Genomic DNA, 15,245 nt, shown 5'->3' with positions numbered 1-15,245 from the left:
CAAAACGAATAAAACAATATATAATAATTAGTGTGATTTTCAATAAAGTGGTTCTTAAGAAAATTAAAAATAAATAAATAGAAATGCTTACAAAGAGGTGTCTTTGGTGTAACAGATTCATCAGATTTGAGGGATTTGCTTATACCAAACTGGTTCTCTGCTGTAACCTTGAAGTGATATTCAACATTTTCCTTCAGTCCCTTGACCACAAGTGATGTATCAACCACACGTGAATCTACAGTGTACCAAGCTGCTTTAGGCACCTCTCGCCTCTCCACAATGTAACCAAAGATATCAGAGCCACCATCATCTGAAGGCGGTCTCCAGCTCACTCTGACTGAACGTGCCTGAATATCATCAAATTCAAGAGGACCCTCGGGTGGATCTGGCCGTCCAATTACTTTAACCTTAATATAGACAGCCTTCTTTCCACATTTGTTTTCTAACACAAGGTCATAAGTGCCAGTGTCATCTCTGTGGGCCTCCTTGATCACAAGCTCAGTACGTTCTTCACTGGTTGCAATCATAGCTCTGTGAGAAATGTCGCGACCTTCCTTTGTCCACTTGCATGTTGGGAAGGGTTTGCCTTTGATGGGCACAGATAATCTAATGACTCCTCCTTGTCTGACAACATAGCCTTCCTGGTAGATTTTATCCAACTCATAATCAGGATATTCTGAAAAGAAAATACAGTTCTTACATTACAAAAATGCATTGCCATATACATGTATGAAAGAATAATACATGTACGAATAATAATTTGTATGTGTACATATGTTTATAATAACAAATTATTATTCCCATTGTTAGGTATTTTCTCTTACCAAGCATTTCTGTAACTTTGACCACTCCTGAAATCTCAGCTGGTTCTCCAGCTCCACCAGCATTACATGCCAACACACGGAACTTGTATTCAGCTCCCTGGGGCATATGTGTCAAGGTGTATTCACAAATCTTTGTTGGTGTTGTGTTGCATTTTGTCCATTCAACCTGGTCAACCTTCTGCATCTCAATCAGATAGCCAGTTATAGCAGCACCACCCTCTTCCTCTGGAGAAGACCAGGCAAGCGAAACTGATGTTCTTGTGGTATCTGTGACTCTTGGATTCAGTGGAATACCAGGAGGTTCTGTTTAAGAGGAAAGTTAAACACATTGGTCATGTTTGGTCTACTGACAACTGATTTACTTACATTTTTACAAGCTTGTGTTGTTCCTTTGTACATACCGATAGGATCCATTGCAATAGTTGGTTTAGAGTTTGCACTTGGTTTTCCGGTTCCTCTAGAGTTGATAGCTGTCACTCTATACTCATATTCAATGCCCTCAATAAGTCCTGTGGTTCTGTATCTTGTCATGGTAACTGGATTCTTATTGATGCGAAGCCATCTGTCGGACGCAGCCTCTTTGCGCTCAATAATGTAGCCAGCAATAGTAGAACCTCCATTATCCTCAGGTGGTGTCCAAATAAGGGTCATGCCATCATGAGACACATCAAGTATTTCAGGTGTGCTTGGTGCTCCAGGTACAGCTAGAAAAGGATATGAGACTAATTTAATACTTTCATTTTTAAATAACGTAAATATAAATAGAAAACACCTGAAGTAGGAAAAAAAACATACTTTTGACACTCTTGCACTCAACAACGTCAGATTGCAAGAACCCGCCAATACCAAAACGATTTGTTGCAGCCACACGGAATACATATTCAGTTCCCTCCACAAGTCTTGTAAACTTGAACGTGTTTCTTGTGACAGATTCAGACACAGGCATCCATCCAGGTCGATGTGCATCACGCTGCTCAACAACATAGCCACTGACATTTGCACCTCCATCTTTCTGTGGTGGTTCCCAGCTGCAGGTGACAGATGTGGCATCAACCTCATCAATTTTCATGGGCCCAACAGGTACTCCAGGTTTATCTAGGAAAGAAATATATTTGGTCAATTTAAAAAAATACTTCAAATGTAGCTGTATACCAGTAAAAACCTGTACGGAAAAGTAAAATGTAAAATTCTCACCAAGAATGATAACTTTGATGACCTCAGTTGCTGTTCCAGTGACATTTTTCACTTCAAGAGAATAGTCACCAGTATCATAAATTGTGGTTTCACGTACTGTCAATTTGGTAGATTTAGCAGTTGTCTCAACCTTGATGCGGTCAAGCTTGTCCTTCATTTTGACTCCACCAAAGAACCATGAACAGACTGGTATGGGTCGACCTTTAATGGGAATGTTGAGCACAATTGGCTTACCAGCTGGCACACTGACAATCTTTTGTGGGATGCCAGTCAAGTCAATTTTTGGCATAACTGTAATGAAAATAGAAATAATAATTAGCCTTTCAAACAGACAATAAATAATATGAAAATTATTTTTTGACTGTTTTCCTCGTTTCATTTAGCAGTTAATGATATCGTACCTCTCTGTTCTTGTATTGTTACAGGTGTCATGAGATCTCTGGGCTCACTGACACCTCTGCTATTTTGAGCTCTGATTCTGAAGAGATATTGCTCATTTTCATTCAGTGAGACAATTGTGTGCTGCAGCACAGATGATTTCACATTAGCAACATTCATCCAGCGGTCACTTCCAGTTTTGCAAGCTTCGATGACATAGCCAGAAAGTCTGCTGCCACCATCGTGAAGTGGTTTTTCCCATCCAAGTATGACAGTAGACTTTGTGGTATCAATGACATACAGATCTTGAGGAACAGATGGAACTTCACAAACCAGTACTGCATCTGTAATTTCACAAGGTTCTCCAATACCATATATGTTCTCAGGCAATACTCTAAAGAAGTATTGTGTTCCTTCTTCCAGCCCGGTGATTCTGTATAATGTCTTCTTGCATTCTGTTGTCACAGTTTTGTAAGATTTCATTGAAGCTTCACGCTTCTCAATTATGTAGTTGTTGATGTGAGCACCTCCATCAACAGTAGGCACATCCCATGTGATTACAACAGACTCTTTTGTGTAATCTTTAACCTTTACTGCAGCACATGGTCCAGGAGTATCTACAAGACAATTTTTAAACCGTTTTAAGCGTTGGTTGCTCAAGTTACAAACGATTTAGCCTATTTAATATAAGTGAATGCACAGTATTCATTATTAATTGCATACATGTACTTACCATAAATCTTGACAAGAATGGTAACTATTTTCTTGCCAGATGGATTCTCTGCCTCTATTGTGTATTTTCCAGCATCATAACGATGTACCTTCTCCACTATTAAAGTTGTAGTGTTTTCTGTAGTATCTATGAATCCACGGGATTGTAGGTCAATTCCAGGCTTTCTCCAGGTAACAACTGGTGCGGGTCTTCCATTTGTAGTTACATGAAGACGTAAAGTGTTGCCAGCTCTGATGCAAACGGTTTTCTTCAGTTCATCAGGTAGTTCAATATCAGGAATTTCTGAGAAGATAACAACAACAGATTTTATGCAGTAATTCCACATAAAAAATAGGTCTTTAGGAGCAGAAATTAGTTTGACCATCAGTGGTGTGCAGGAACGCGAGGTCTTTGCACATCACTATTGACCATTATTTAAAAAAACTTACCAATTCTTTCTGAAGGTGCAGCCTCAATACTGCCTTCACTGAATTCTCCAGTACCCATATTATTGACTGCAGCCACTCTGAAGCTGTACTTTTTGTTACTTGCCAGACCAGTTACTGTGTACTCGGTACTGCTCAAGGTCTTCTGGGTGGCTCTATACCATTGCTCTGTTCCCTCCTCCAGAATTTCAACAACATAGCCCGTGACATCAGATCCGCCATCATACATCGGTCGTGTCCATGTCATACTAATACTGTGCTTTGTGGTGTCTGTAATACGGGGAACTGACGGTGGAGCTGGGGTATCTGTAAAATGACGGCAGGTTAAGCATGTTACTATATTCTATGCATTTAATAGTTTATTTGGGCCATGCAGGTCAGTGTTACTCACATGTTGGGTCTTTACAGTGAGCATACTGAGATGCATCACTTGGAATGCTGGTGCCAGCTGCATTGACGGCTGCAACACGGAATTGATAATCGCTACCCTCAAGGAGACCAGTGATCTTGAGGCGTGTATCATAAATGGTGTAGGTTTTGTTCACTCTTGTCCATCTGACACTGCTCGTCTCACGTTTATCCACAAGGTAGTTTTTGATTTCACTTCCACCATCACTCTCTGGCTTAAGCCACTCAATAATGACATGCTCTTTTCCAACAGCAGTAATCTCTGGTGCTCCAGGAGGTGTTGGAACAGCTTTAATGTAAATTACAAACTAATGTTAATATTTTATCCTTGGTCCTGTAGGTAAACCTCAATTATTAATGGAAACACTAATACATAATAATTGTAATTAAACTTACTGTATGCATTTCTTGCAATAACTGGTTCAGACTCTAGGGGCACACCGGGCCCGTACTTATTTACACCTCTGACACGGAAAATGTACTCATTGTTCTTGATCAGTTTTGTGCTGACACAAGACAGAGTCTTGCATTCATTTTCCATGATGACCCAGTTGAGTCTGCTGGTCTCACGTCTTTCAACAATATAATGAGTGACATGATCTCCACCATCCTCGAAAGGAATCTTCCAGGAAACTGAACATTTCTCCTCTGTGACCCTGCTGATTGTTATTGTTCCCTCAGGTGGACCAGGTGTATCTTAAATATAAAAGATTTTCTCATTAAATATACAGCCAATAAATGGTATTTTGACTGAAACATGTGATTTATTATGTTCTTACCAAGTACTTTAACATTGACAGCAGCTGTTTTGATTCCACTTGCATTCTTCACAGTAAGGATGTATCTTCCAGTATCATTTCTATCACATGACTTAATGATTGCCATCGCTCTTGTACTTGTGTACGTCAGTGAGTATTTCTCTCCAAGATCCAGCTCCTTATCACCCTTGGCCCAAAAAACCTTAGGCTCTGGTTTTCCACCAACAGCAGCATCAAGAACAAGGTCTGATCCTGCTCTAATAGTGATTGTCTCACCCACAAGTTTACTGTCCAGCTCAGCCTTTGGTGGTGCTGAAATAAATAAATAACATATATTAACACATATTCAAAACAGTATACAGTATATGTGTGTTTCTACACATAATGTAAGCATGCATCAACTAAGGAAACCATCTTACTATATTCATCTTTGCATGTGAGAAATCCTGTCGATTCAGATGGCTTACTGTGGACTCCAGCACCATTTCTGGCAATAACACGGAATTCATACTCCTCTCCCTCATGGAGTGATGTAATAGTGAAGAAGTTTTCTGTGATTGTAGTGTAGTTGCACTTTAACCAACGAGCTTCTTCATCATCACTGGATGCCCTGCGTTCAACAACATATCCAACAATCTTGCTGCCACCGTCATTGAATGGTATAGACCATTTAATAGACACAGAGGTCTTGGTTATATCATAAACCTCTGGTTTGCCAGGTGGATCTGAAAATGCAGACAAAAACGTGATAAATACTAAGCCATGAATAAAAATAACACATAAAAGATAGTAGAAAGTAACAAAAAACTTACCAACTGGATTTAGAGCCAGTACTGGCCTTGATGGTTCACTTGCTTTACTCAAACCAGCAATGTTCATTGCATATACTCTGAACTGATACTCAAGGCCCTCAATAAGGCTGGAGACCTTGTAGTGACACTCAAGGCAAGGAATCTTGTTCTCCCTCACCCACAGAATGGTATTACGCTCTTTCTTCTCAATCCAGTATCCAGTTACTTGGCTTCCACCATCATTATATGGCACATCCCAGCGGATAGAAATTGCATTAGCAGACACTGAAACTACATCTGGGCGGGTTGGTGGGCTTGGTGAAACTGAAAACAGAAATGTAACATTTATCAGACAGGAGACAACAAAAATAAATACTGAATTGTTTATGTTCCATTTCATCAATGGATAAAGTTATATACAACACCAAATACTTACTGAATGGATGCTCAGCAACAATAGATTGAGATTCAATAGACTTGCTAACACCAAACTTGTTCTCAGCACAGACTCTGAAAGTGTACTCCATGTACTTAGTGAGATGAGTTACTTTGATGGTGGTCCGTTTCACACTTGAATTCACAACCTGCCATGTGGTGGAGCCAGACTCGCGTTTCTCAACAATATAATTGGTTATGTCCGTTCCACCATCATCTGTAGGTTCTTCCCAAGTCAATACACAGGATTCTGATGATATTCCTGAAACCTTAATAGGTCCAATTGGTGGGGTCGGTCTACCAAAGACAATGATGGTGACAGTGAATGTCTTTGATCCAGCTGAATTTTCAAGCATGAGATAATACTTTCCACTGTCACCTCTCTTGGCATCCTTAACCAGTAGAGTGGTTCTGCATTTAGAAATCTTAATTGAGACTCTGTCTGTTTCTTTGAGTTTCATTTCTTCAAGTTTCCATGTTACCTTGGGGGCTGGTCTGCCACTGATTGGAATATCAATGGCAAATGAATTTCCAGTTTTGCAAGTGATGAGCTGTTTATCTATGCCACTGAGATCCGCTGTTGGCTCAATACGTGGCTCCTTTATGATGACAGAGGCTAGGGCATCTCGTGGATGACTAATGCCAGCATCATTCTGAGCCTTGACACGAAACTCGTATTCTGTGTTCTCAACCAAGCCTTCAAGAACCATTTTCAAAGATTTAGTTTGGCCACCTACAACCCAGTGATCAGAGCCCTTCTTTCTAGTCTCAACAATGTATCCAGTAATGCGGCTTCCACCATCATGCTCAGGCTTCATCCATACTAAGCTGGCTGTTGAGGATGTAGTATCAATGATATCCAGTCGCTTAGGTGGTGCAGGCTCTTCTGTGGCTATAATAGGCTCTGTCATTTCAAATGGCTCACCTTTGCCATATTGATTTTCAGCGATAACCCTGAAGAAGTATGCTACGCCAATATCAAGGTTGGTCACTCTCAGGATTTGACGTGTGCACTTTTCACTGACCTCTTGCCAACTTAATCGACTTGCCTCTCGCTTCTCAACAATGTAATGATGAACACGTGCACCTCCATCATTGGATGGTGCATCCCACATGAGTGTCAGAGCACCTCTTGTCACATCCTTGAATGAGAGAGGTCCTGGTGGTCCAGGTGTGTCCAACACTTTGACTGTTAATGTAATAGCTTTACGACCACTGTTGTTTTCAAGAGAGAGTGTATACTTTCCAGCATCATACCTGGTGCAATTTTCAATTGTCAAAGTGCTGAATGTGTCTGTTGTATTAATATCCACCATTATGCCAAGATCTCCATCTGCCTTTGTCCATGTGGCAAGTGGGGCTGGCTTTCCACGGAAGGGAATATGAAGTGAGACTGTTCCGCCGTTCTTCACAATATGTGTCTGCTTGAAGTTTGCATCTATATCAATTTCTGGTGAAGTCAGTCTATCAACAGTTTGTACTACATTAGGAGTCTCAGAGAATTCTCCCTTGCCAGCACCATTGACTGCACAAACACGGAATTTATATTCTTCACCAGGTTCTAACTCTGTTACTTTGTAATGTGTATGGATGCAAGTCTGATTGTTGACTCTGTGCCATTCCTCAAGGCTTGCCTTGCACATCTCAATAATGTAACCAATGATTTCCATGCCACCGTCAAACACTGGTTTTGTCCATTCCAAAGTAACAGATGTCTTTGTGGAATCAATGACCTTCACTAAAGTTGGTGCACTGGGTGCACTTGTTGGTTCTCTACACTTGAACAATCTGGATGTACCACTTGCAGGTCCAATTCCAGCACCATTTTCAGCCATAACACGGAATTCATATTCATTTCCTTCTGTAAGATTTGTAACTCTGTGCCTTAGTTCAGTTATTGGTCTCTTTGCGGAAACCTTCAACCATCTTAAGCTCTTCTTCTCTCGTCTTTCAAGAATGTATTGCTTAATCTCATTTCCTCCATCATGTCTTGGTCTTGTCCAACATAGAGTGATACTGTTTCCTGTTACATGAGTGCAGTCAGGTGTTCCGGGAGCATCTGGTACCGCTGTTAGATATCAAAAAGGAATGTGTTTAAGTCAAGAATGAACAGTTCTAAATTAGAAAATGATAGGATCAAGAAAAACTATTTTTACTTACTGTACTGCATTTGAGCAATGATTGGATCAGACTCTAGTGGCTTGCCCACACCAAATTTATTGACAGCAGATACACGGAACTGATATTCATTGCCTTTGATCAGTTTTGTGGCATTGAAGGAGCAGGCTTCACACTTAGATGTTACAAGCGCCCATGAAATTCTGGAAGTTTCACGCTTCTCAATCAAATAATTAATGATAGGTGCACAACCATCATTTTCAGGTGGGCTCCACCAAAGAGTAGCTTTCTCTGCAGATATATTTGTGAAGCGAAGAGGGCCTTCAGGTGGTCCAGGGGTATCTGAATAACACAGAGTGGAAATAAGCAACGACTAAATCCAGAACAACTTTATTAAAACTATAAATCAAAACTGATTTTATATTATACCTTGTACTCTGACAAGAACATCCACTTTTGTTGTGCCTGAACTGTTCTTGGCCTCAACTGTGTAGATACCACGGTCATTGCGGTCAGCATCTCTGATGAACAGTGAGCTTGATCCAATAACAGTTGTGATGTCAACCAGCATTTTGTCTACTTCCTTTCCATCTTTATACCATGTGACTTGAGGTACAGGACGTCCACTTATACTGCATCTGAGTTTAATGTTTTCTCCGGCCTTGATGGTGAGGGTCTTCTCAGCTTCAAACGCAATCTCAGGGATGACTGAAAAAGAAAATGTTTTTTGTTTTTTATGAGTATCTCCTATATTTTGGCTTGTCTCCTGAGGCCACAAGAGGGTGCAAATCAGCAAAATATTATTGCACTGCATTAAATTGCTTATTCAAAGCATATTAAAAAACAAGACTGTCTATAAAAAAAAGTGGATAACATTTAAACTAATGTTTATAAATCAAATATAATTTCGGAAATCGCATAATTATAAACAAAACAGCATCATGTATTTTTGCAGTTTAATACAATGAGCCGAAGCACTGAAGCATGAAGCAAAAAACATGAGATTTAGTGGAATGGGGGGGGGGGGGGTATTGAGAAATGTTTTCTAAAAGTTTAACTTCTTTTAACTGTACATGGCTCTCTAAACGTGGTTCTCTAGGTTAACAAAAACTTTAAAACGCAACAACCATTCTAACATCATCATCATCATTGCATCTCGTGCACAACTGATAAGGCTGCCTGACACAAACCTAAAATTCCAATACACTGTTTTTTGCATTCGAATGTGGATTTTTTATTTAAATTAGAACAATATTCGAAATTTGAAATTTTACAGCCCTAATGTAGAACAATTTATATCGAATAATGCCTTTGTAATTACATACCACTTTCATCCTTGGTCATGATGTAGCCAGATGACTGAGAGGGTGGACTAACTGTTCCAACAGCATTCCTGGCAATTACCCTAAATTCAAAGCGATCACCAGCAGCAAGGCCTGTTACTGTAAACTGACATTCGCTGATGTCAATGAAATTGCATCTCAACCAACGTGCTCTTCCTTGACGCCTTTCAACACTGTATGCCACAATTCTACTTCCTCCATCACGTTTTGGTGGTTCCCAATTAAGTGTTACAGAGTCTCTTGTAACATCAATGCAGTTAGGGGTGCCAGGAGGATCTAAAGAAAAAAGAAAAGATATTTGGAAAAGAAGAAAATAAGGAACTTTGGCAAAAAGATGCATTCTGTGAAGTAATTAAAACCATAAGCACTGACAAAAGCTTATCGTGGATGAATGTTACAAAGACAATACTAAGACTTACCAACAGGGGAAATTGCCAGTTTGTGCTTGCTCTGTTCACTGACTGGACTCATGCCGGCATTGTTTTGCGCATAAACTCTGAATGAATACTCCAGACCTTCAATAAGTCCAATTGCTCTGTATTCTCGTCCAGAGATAACATTGGAATTCACTTTCATCCACAATAAGCTGTTCCTATCTTTTTTCTCAAGATGGTATCCAGTGATTGGAGAACCACCATCAAATCCTGGGGCATCCCACTGAACAGTCATGCCATCACTTGTCACATTGAATACTACAGGTTTTCCTGGTGGACCTGGTGGCTTATATTGGTGTTGAGCAACCACATCTGATGAGTTTAGAGGCTCGCTCACTCCATATTTGTTCTCTGCACGTACCCTAAATTGGTATTCAGTACCCTTAAGCAATTTTGTTATCTTGAATGTGTTCCTGACCACACTAGAGCAAACCATCTTCCATGCTGCTTGACATGTCTCTCGCTTTTCTACACTATAGCAGGTGATCTCTCCTCCACCATCTTCCTGGGGCTGATCCCATGAGATTATAATACTCTGGGCTTTAATTTCATCAAAACGGATTGGGCCTATAGGCTGAGATGGTGGCCCAAGTGTAATCACTTTGATGTCAAAGAAGTTCTTGACAAGTTTGTTATCAAGGACCAAGGTGTATTTTCCTGCGTTGTCCTTTCTTGCATTTCTTACAATGAGACTTGCCTTGTTTTCGGTTTGCCTGAAACGAACTTGTTCGCTTTCCTTGAGTGGAACATCATCTTTCATCCACTGAATAGTTGGTTTAGGTTTACCTTTGTAGGGCAAGTCAATATTTACATTTTGTCCAATGCGAACGCTTAATTCTGCGTTAGGATAGTCAATAAGGTTTGCCTCAGGCGGTATAAGTAAGTCCTTTACAGTAATGGGTCCAATTTGAGAAAAGTCACTGCGACCCTTCTCATTTTTCGCAAATACTCTAAAGTAAATTTCTGAAAGCTCTTTAAGGTGTGTTACCTCATAGTGGCAACATCTGCATGTACCACCAATGCTCCAGGCATCTTCTTCCTTTGTCTTCTTCTCAATAATGTACTCAGAAATGTGGCTGCCACCATCATGATCAGGCTTGGTCCATGCCAAAGATACAGATGTATTAGTTGAGTCAACCAGTACAATATCTTTTACAGCACCAGGCATCTCAGTTGCTCTCACAGGCTGTGCAGTCTCACAAGGATCACCAACACCATATTCATTTTCAGCAGAAACACGGAAGAAATAGGAAATTTCTTCAGAAAGACCATCAACTTTGTATGTTGTATTGGTACATTCATTTGTCACAATGGTGAATGCCTTCATTTTAGCATCCTTCTTTTCAACTATGTAATTTGTGATTGAAGAGCCACCATCAATATAAGGTGGTTCCCAGCTCAGTGTGAGTTTACCTCGTGTTACATTCTTCACGATCAACCTATTACAAGCAGAAGGTGTGTCCAATACTTTAACAGACACAGTAATGGTTTTTGGCTCTCCGACCCCATTTTCAATTTCAAGAAGGTATTTGCCAGTATCATCCCTTGTGACTTTTGGAATGATGAGTGTAGTTGAGTATTCTGTGTTTTTGATGCCATATCTTGCATCCCCACTAATGTTCTTGTCTCCCTTCCTCCATGTTACATTTGGAGCAGGTCTACCCTTAAGAGGGATTACAATCTCCACATCTCTACCAGCCTTTGCTATGTATTGAGTTGACATTGACATGTCAAGATCCACATCCGCCTCCTCTGTTAAAATGAAAGAAGAACATATTTGATCAGGTTCACAGGATCATAAAATAATTTGAATCAACTTTTTTATTGCTTTAGACAGTTAGAAAGTACAAACCCAGAATATCTTTGGCTTGCACTGGCTGCATCATCTCAATTGAACGTCCAGATCCAACACAATTAACAGCAGAGACACGGAAAAAGTAGTACACTCCAGGTTTCAAGTGGGACACTACAAACTCAGTTGTCCTTACTTCTCCTTTAGAACTTATAGTGACCCATTCTGTCTCATCAGCCATTCTTTGTTCAACAACGTAGCTTGTGATTTCACTGCCACCATCATAGACAGGCTTCACCCATCTAAGGGTAATGGATGTCTTTGTTGAATCAACAACTGTGAGCTTGGTTGGCTCACTTGGTGGATCTAAAATAGCAATTAGTAAATATAAAAATGTTTGTTTTAAATATCATTGCATACTTTGCACACAATTAATGCACATTCAGGAAAATAAAACAATAAAAAATAAACCACAAAAAAGCTTACCAATTGGGTCATAAGCTTTGTAGAAGATGGACGCATCAGAATATGGGCCTGCACCAGCTTTGGTGATTGCACAGACACGATACTGATATTCATTTCCTTCTGTGAGGTTGCTGACTTTCTGTCTGGTATCACGAATCGTATCTTTAATAACCTTGAACCACTGTAGACTTTTCTTCTCGCACTTCTCCAAGTAATATCCATCAATGTCACTGCCACCATCCAAACTTGGTCTTTCCCATACCACAGTCATTGTTGATCTTGTAATCATTGTGACTTGTGGTTTAGAAGGCTGACTAGGAGGAACTGTTGGGCAAAATCAATCACATTAGGTCACAAATTTAATGGTAATAATAAAAATGTTAGATTAAATTTTTTCTTACCAAAGGAATTCTGTGCAATTACTGGTCTGGATTCCAGAGGATCTCCGACTCCATATTTGTTCACACCACGAACACGGAAAATGTATTCATTGCCCTTAATTAGCCTTGGGACAGTGACAATGCAGTCTTCTAGTTTTTCTGAGATAATGGACCACAAAATTCTGCTTGTCTCACGTTTCTCCACAATGTAGTGGGTAACCATTGCACCACCTTCGTCAGCTGGAGGGTCCCACATGATGGTCATAGTAGCTGCTGTGATTTTCTTGAACTCTATGTCTCCAGCAGGGGGTCCTGGTTTGTCTGATGAAGGTGAGCAAAAATGTAGCAAAAAATGTTCAAATTAGGACTATCAAAGCTAATGAATTAAGGCATGCAATGAATTAAATGTACTTAATACAGCTATTTTTTTCTTGATTCCTTAAAAGTAAAATAACTACATAATAAAATGTAATTTAAAAATAAAATGATTCATGGAAATAGTGTTAGATATAATGCAAGTTATTAAAAGATATTTAGCAGTAAACTTTGCAACATACCTTGGACAAGTACTCTGACAGCAGCATACGCTGAGCCTAAAGAGTTCTTGATCTTAAGTTCATATGTTCCAGTGTTCAAACGGTTGGCTTCCTTGACTGAGATGCATGCAGAGTCAGTGGTGTTGGAGATAGAAATCTGACCTCCAGACTCTAGCTCTTTTCCATCCTTGTACCATTCAATTGTTGGTTGAGGTTTAGCAATAATACCTATTTTAAGCTGAACTGTAGCACCTGCTTTGTATTTTACAACATCAAGATATTCTTGAGGAAGTTCAATCTCAGGGGCACCATAAGTGTCCACGCATTCGACTGGTCCAACAGTTGCTGATGGGTTACTAATGGAGCCAACTGCATTCTTAGCCATGACCCGGAATTCATAAGATTCATTCTGAGTCAAGCCTGATACGGTGAACTTTGTGTCAGTAACATTTGTCAAATTAGCTTTTGACCATCTGCCTTTTGGACCATCTTTACTTTCAATCAAATATCCAGTAATTTTACTTCCTCCATCATATGAGGGTTTCTGCCAGGCAAGGCTAATTGAACTCTTTGTGATATCAGTGACTCTAAGGTTGTTTGGAGGTTCTGTTGGGGAATAAACAGTGGTAATTAATGTTAATTAGAATTTTCTCAATGGATTAAACTATAATTATTAATACTAATGGTTCAAGTATATGGAACAATCAATTCAAAGGGAACTAAATGCTTACCACATGCATCAATTGCAAGCACAGGATCTGAGGGAATGCTAACTGGACCAATACCAGCAGCATTTTCAGCTGCAACCTTGAACTCATAGATCAGACCAGCGTTCACGTTTGATACTTTGAAGTGTGTAGCACGGACAACAGTTGTGTTAACTTTCTGCCAAAGAATGCTATTTCTGTCTTTCATCTGAAGGTGATATCCAAATACATGGCTTCCACCATCTGAAGATGGCTCCTTCCAGTTAACAGTAATACTTTCCTTTGTTACCGCTGATACCCATGGTTGTGAAGGTGCCACGGGGAGTGCTGAAACAAAATGTCATGGGTTTTTATAGATGCTTAATGTGGATACATTTGTATTTACCAATTTGCTGCTTATGATGTAGAGAAGCATTTTACTCACTGTATGGAAGACTGACTGTAACAGTCTGTGAATCAATGTGCTCACTGATGCCAAAGCGATTCTCAGCCCTGATTCTAAACTGGTACTCAATTCCAGTAATGAGCTTCATGATCTTGATTGTGCACCTTGCAACAGCAGATGATACTTCTTTCCAGTTTGCAGTAGTCGTCTCACGTTTGAGAACGATGTAGTTGGTGATTGGGCTACCACCATCATATGCGGGAGGCAACCACTTCAGATTGACACTGTCCTCTGTGACATCATACATTTCAATAGGGCCAACTGGAGGACTTGGTCTGTCAAGGACCACAATATTCACAAAAGACTTTGTGGTCCCACTGGAGTTGGAGGCTGTGATATCATATCTGCCTGTGTCTGAAGCAACACTCTCACGCAAAAAAAGGATAAGGGAGTCAGTTGTCATGTCAGAGTTGAATCTCATGGTTGACTTTAGAACCTGTCCATCCTTAGAGAGGGATACTTTTGGTAATGGTTTACCACTGATGGGGATCTCAATCTTCAGATTTGAACCTGCTTTAACATAGGCAGTGTTGTGTTGGAAGTCCTTCATGTTAATTTCAGGCGCCTCTGTTGATTAAAGAAAGCAACAAGATTACATATAATTTAACATCATATAAAATAAAACATTACGCAAGTGTAAAAAGGAAACATCGTTAATAATAAATAACTTACCCAGCTGATCTTTTACAAAAACAGGTAAAACCATATCTTTGGGGTCGCTAAGTCCTGCATGGTTTTCAGCCCGTACTCTGAAGTAGTATTCAGCATTCTCTCTCAATCCATAGACAACAAAATGAGTCGATTTGGTGGAACCACACTTAATCCACTTTTGTTGTCCTTTTTCAAGAGCCTCAACCAGATAATTTGTAATTCTGCTACCTCCATCGTGTTCTGGTTTAAGCCATGCGAGTGAGACACTGTCTTTTGTGACATCAGTGACTCCAAGCTTGGGCGGTGGACTTGGTTTTTCTAAAATTAAACATAAGTAACATAATATAAGAAACAAAAATATGAATCAAATATTTAAAATAATAATCAAACAAATGTGCTACAATCGGTAAATGCAATAATTTTATTTT

At 39.8% G+C, this 15,245-nt stretch overlaps 1 protein-coding gene across 1 annotated transcript in view; it reads right to left on the bottom strand.

Moving 5' to 3' along the window:
• ttn.2 (titin, tandem duplicate 2) overlaps positions 1-15,245 on the bottom strand; it is a 162,713-nt gene that overhangs the window by 10,371 nt on the left and 137,097 nt on the right. Inside the window, exons 202-226 of the mRNA XM_081368710.1 lie at positions 14,839-15,135; positions 14,146-14,733; positions 13,746-14,048; positions 13,036-13,620; positions 12,500-12,799; positions 12,120-12,422; positions 11,694-11,999; positions 9,827-11,593; positions 9,390-9,683; positions 8,494-8,772; positions 8,107-8,406; positions 5,948-8,014; positions 5,533-5,835; positions 5,140-5,445; positions 4,742-5,032; positions 4,359-4,658; positions 3,946-4,251; positions 3,558-3,860; positions 3,130-3,411; positions 2,420-3,013; positions 2,019-2,309; positions 1,620-1,919; positions 1,226-1,528; positions 825-1,127; positions 92-676 (exon numbers count right to left, since the gene is read on the bottom strand). Coding sequence (XP_081224836.1) covers positions 92-676; positions 825-1,127; positions 1,226-1,528; positions 1,620-1,919; positions 2,019-2,309; positions 2,420-3,013; positions 3,130-3,411; positions 3,558-3,860; positions 3,946-4,251; positions 4,359-4,658; positions 4,742-5,032; positions 5,140-5,445; positions 5,533-5,835; positions 5,948-8,014; positions 8,107-8,406; positions 8,494-8,772; positions 9,390-9,683; positions 9,827-11,593; positions 11,694-11,999; positions 12,120-12,422; positions 12,500-12,799; positions 13,036-13,620; positions 13,746-14,048; positions 14,146-14,733; positions 14,839-15,135 — 11,856 coding nt within the window. The remainder of the gene's footprint in view (positions 1-91; positions 677-824; positions 1,128-1,225; positions 1,529-1,619; positions 1,920-2,018; positions 2,310-2,419; positions 3,014-3,129; positions 3,412-3,557; positions 3,861-3,945; positions 4,252-4,358; positions 4,659-4,741; positions 5,033-5,139; positions 5,446-5,532; positions 5,836-5,947; positions 8,015-8,106; positions 8,407-8,493; positions 8,773-9,389; positions 9,684-9,826; positions 11,594-11,693; positions 12,000-12,119; positions 12,423-12,499; positions 12,800-13,035; positions 13,621-13,745; positions 14,049-14,145; positions 14,734-14,838; positions 15,136-15,245) is intronic.

Source organism: Scardinius erythrophthalmus (genome assembly GCF_964197995.2).
Source record: "Scardinius erythrophthalmus genome assembly, chromosome: 6".
Taxonomy (NCBI): domain Eukaryota; kingdom Metazoa; phylum Chordata; class Actinopteri; order Cypriniformes; family Leuciscidae; genus Scardinius; species Scardinius erythrophthalmus.
This window is presented reverse-complemented; position numbering and strand designations above follow the sequence as displayed.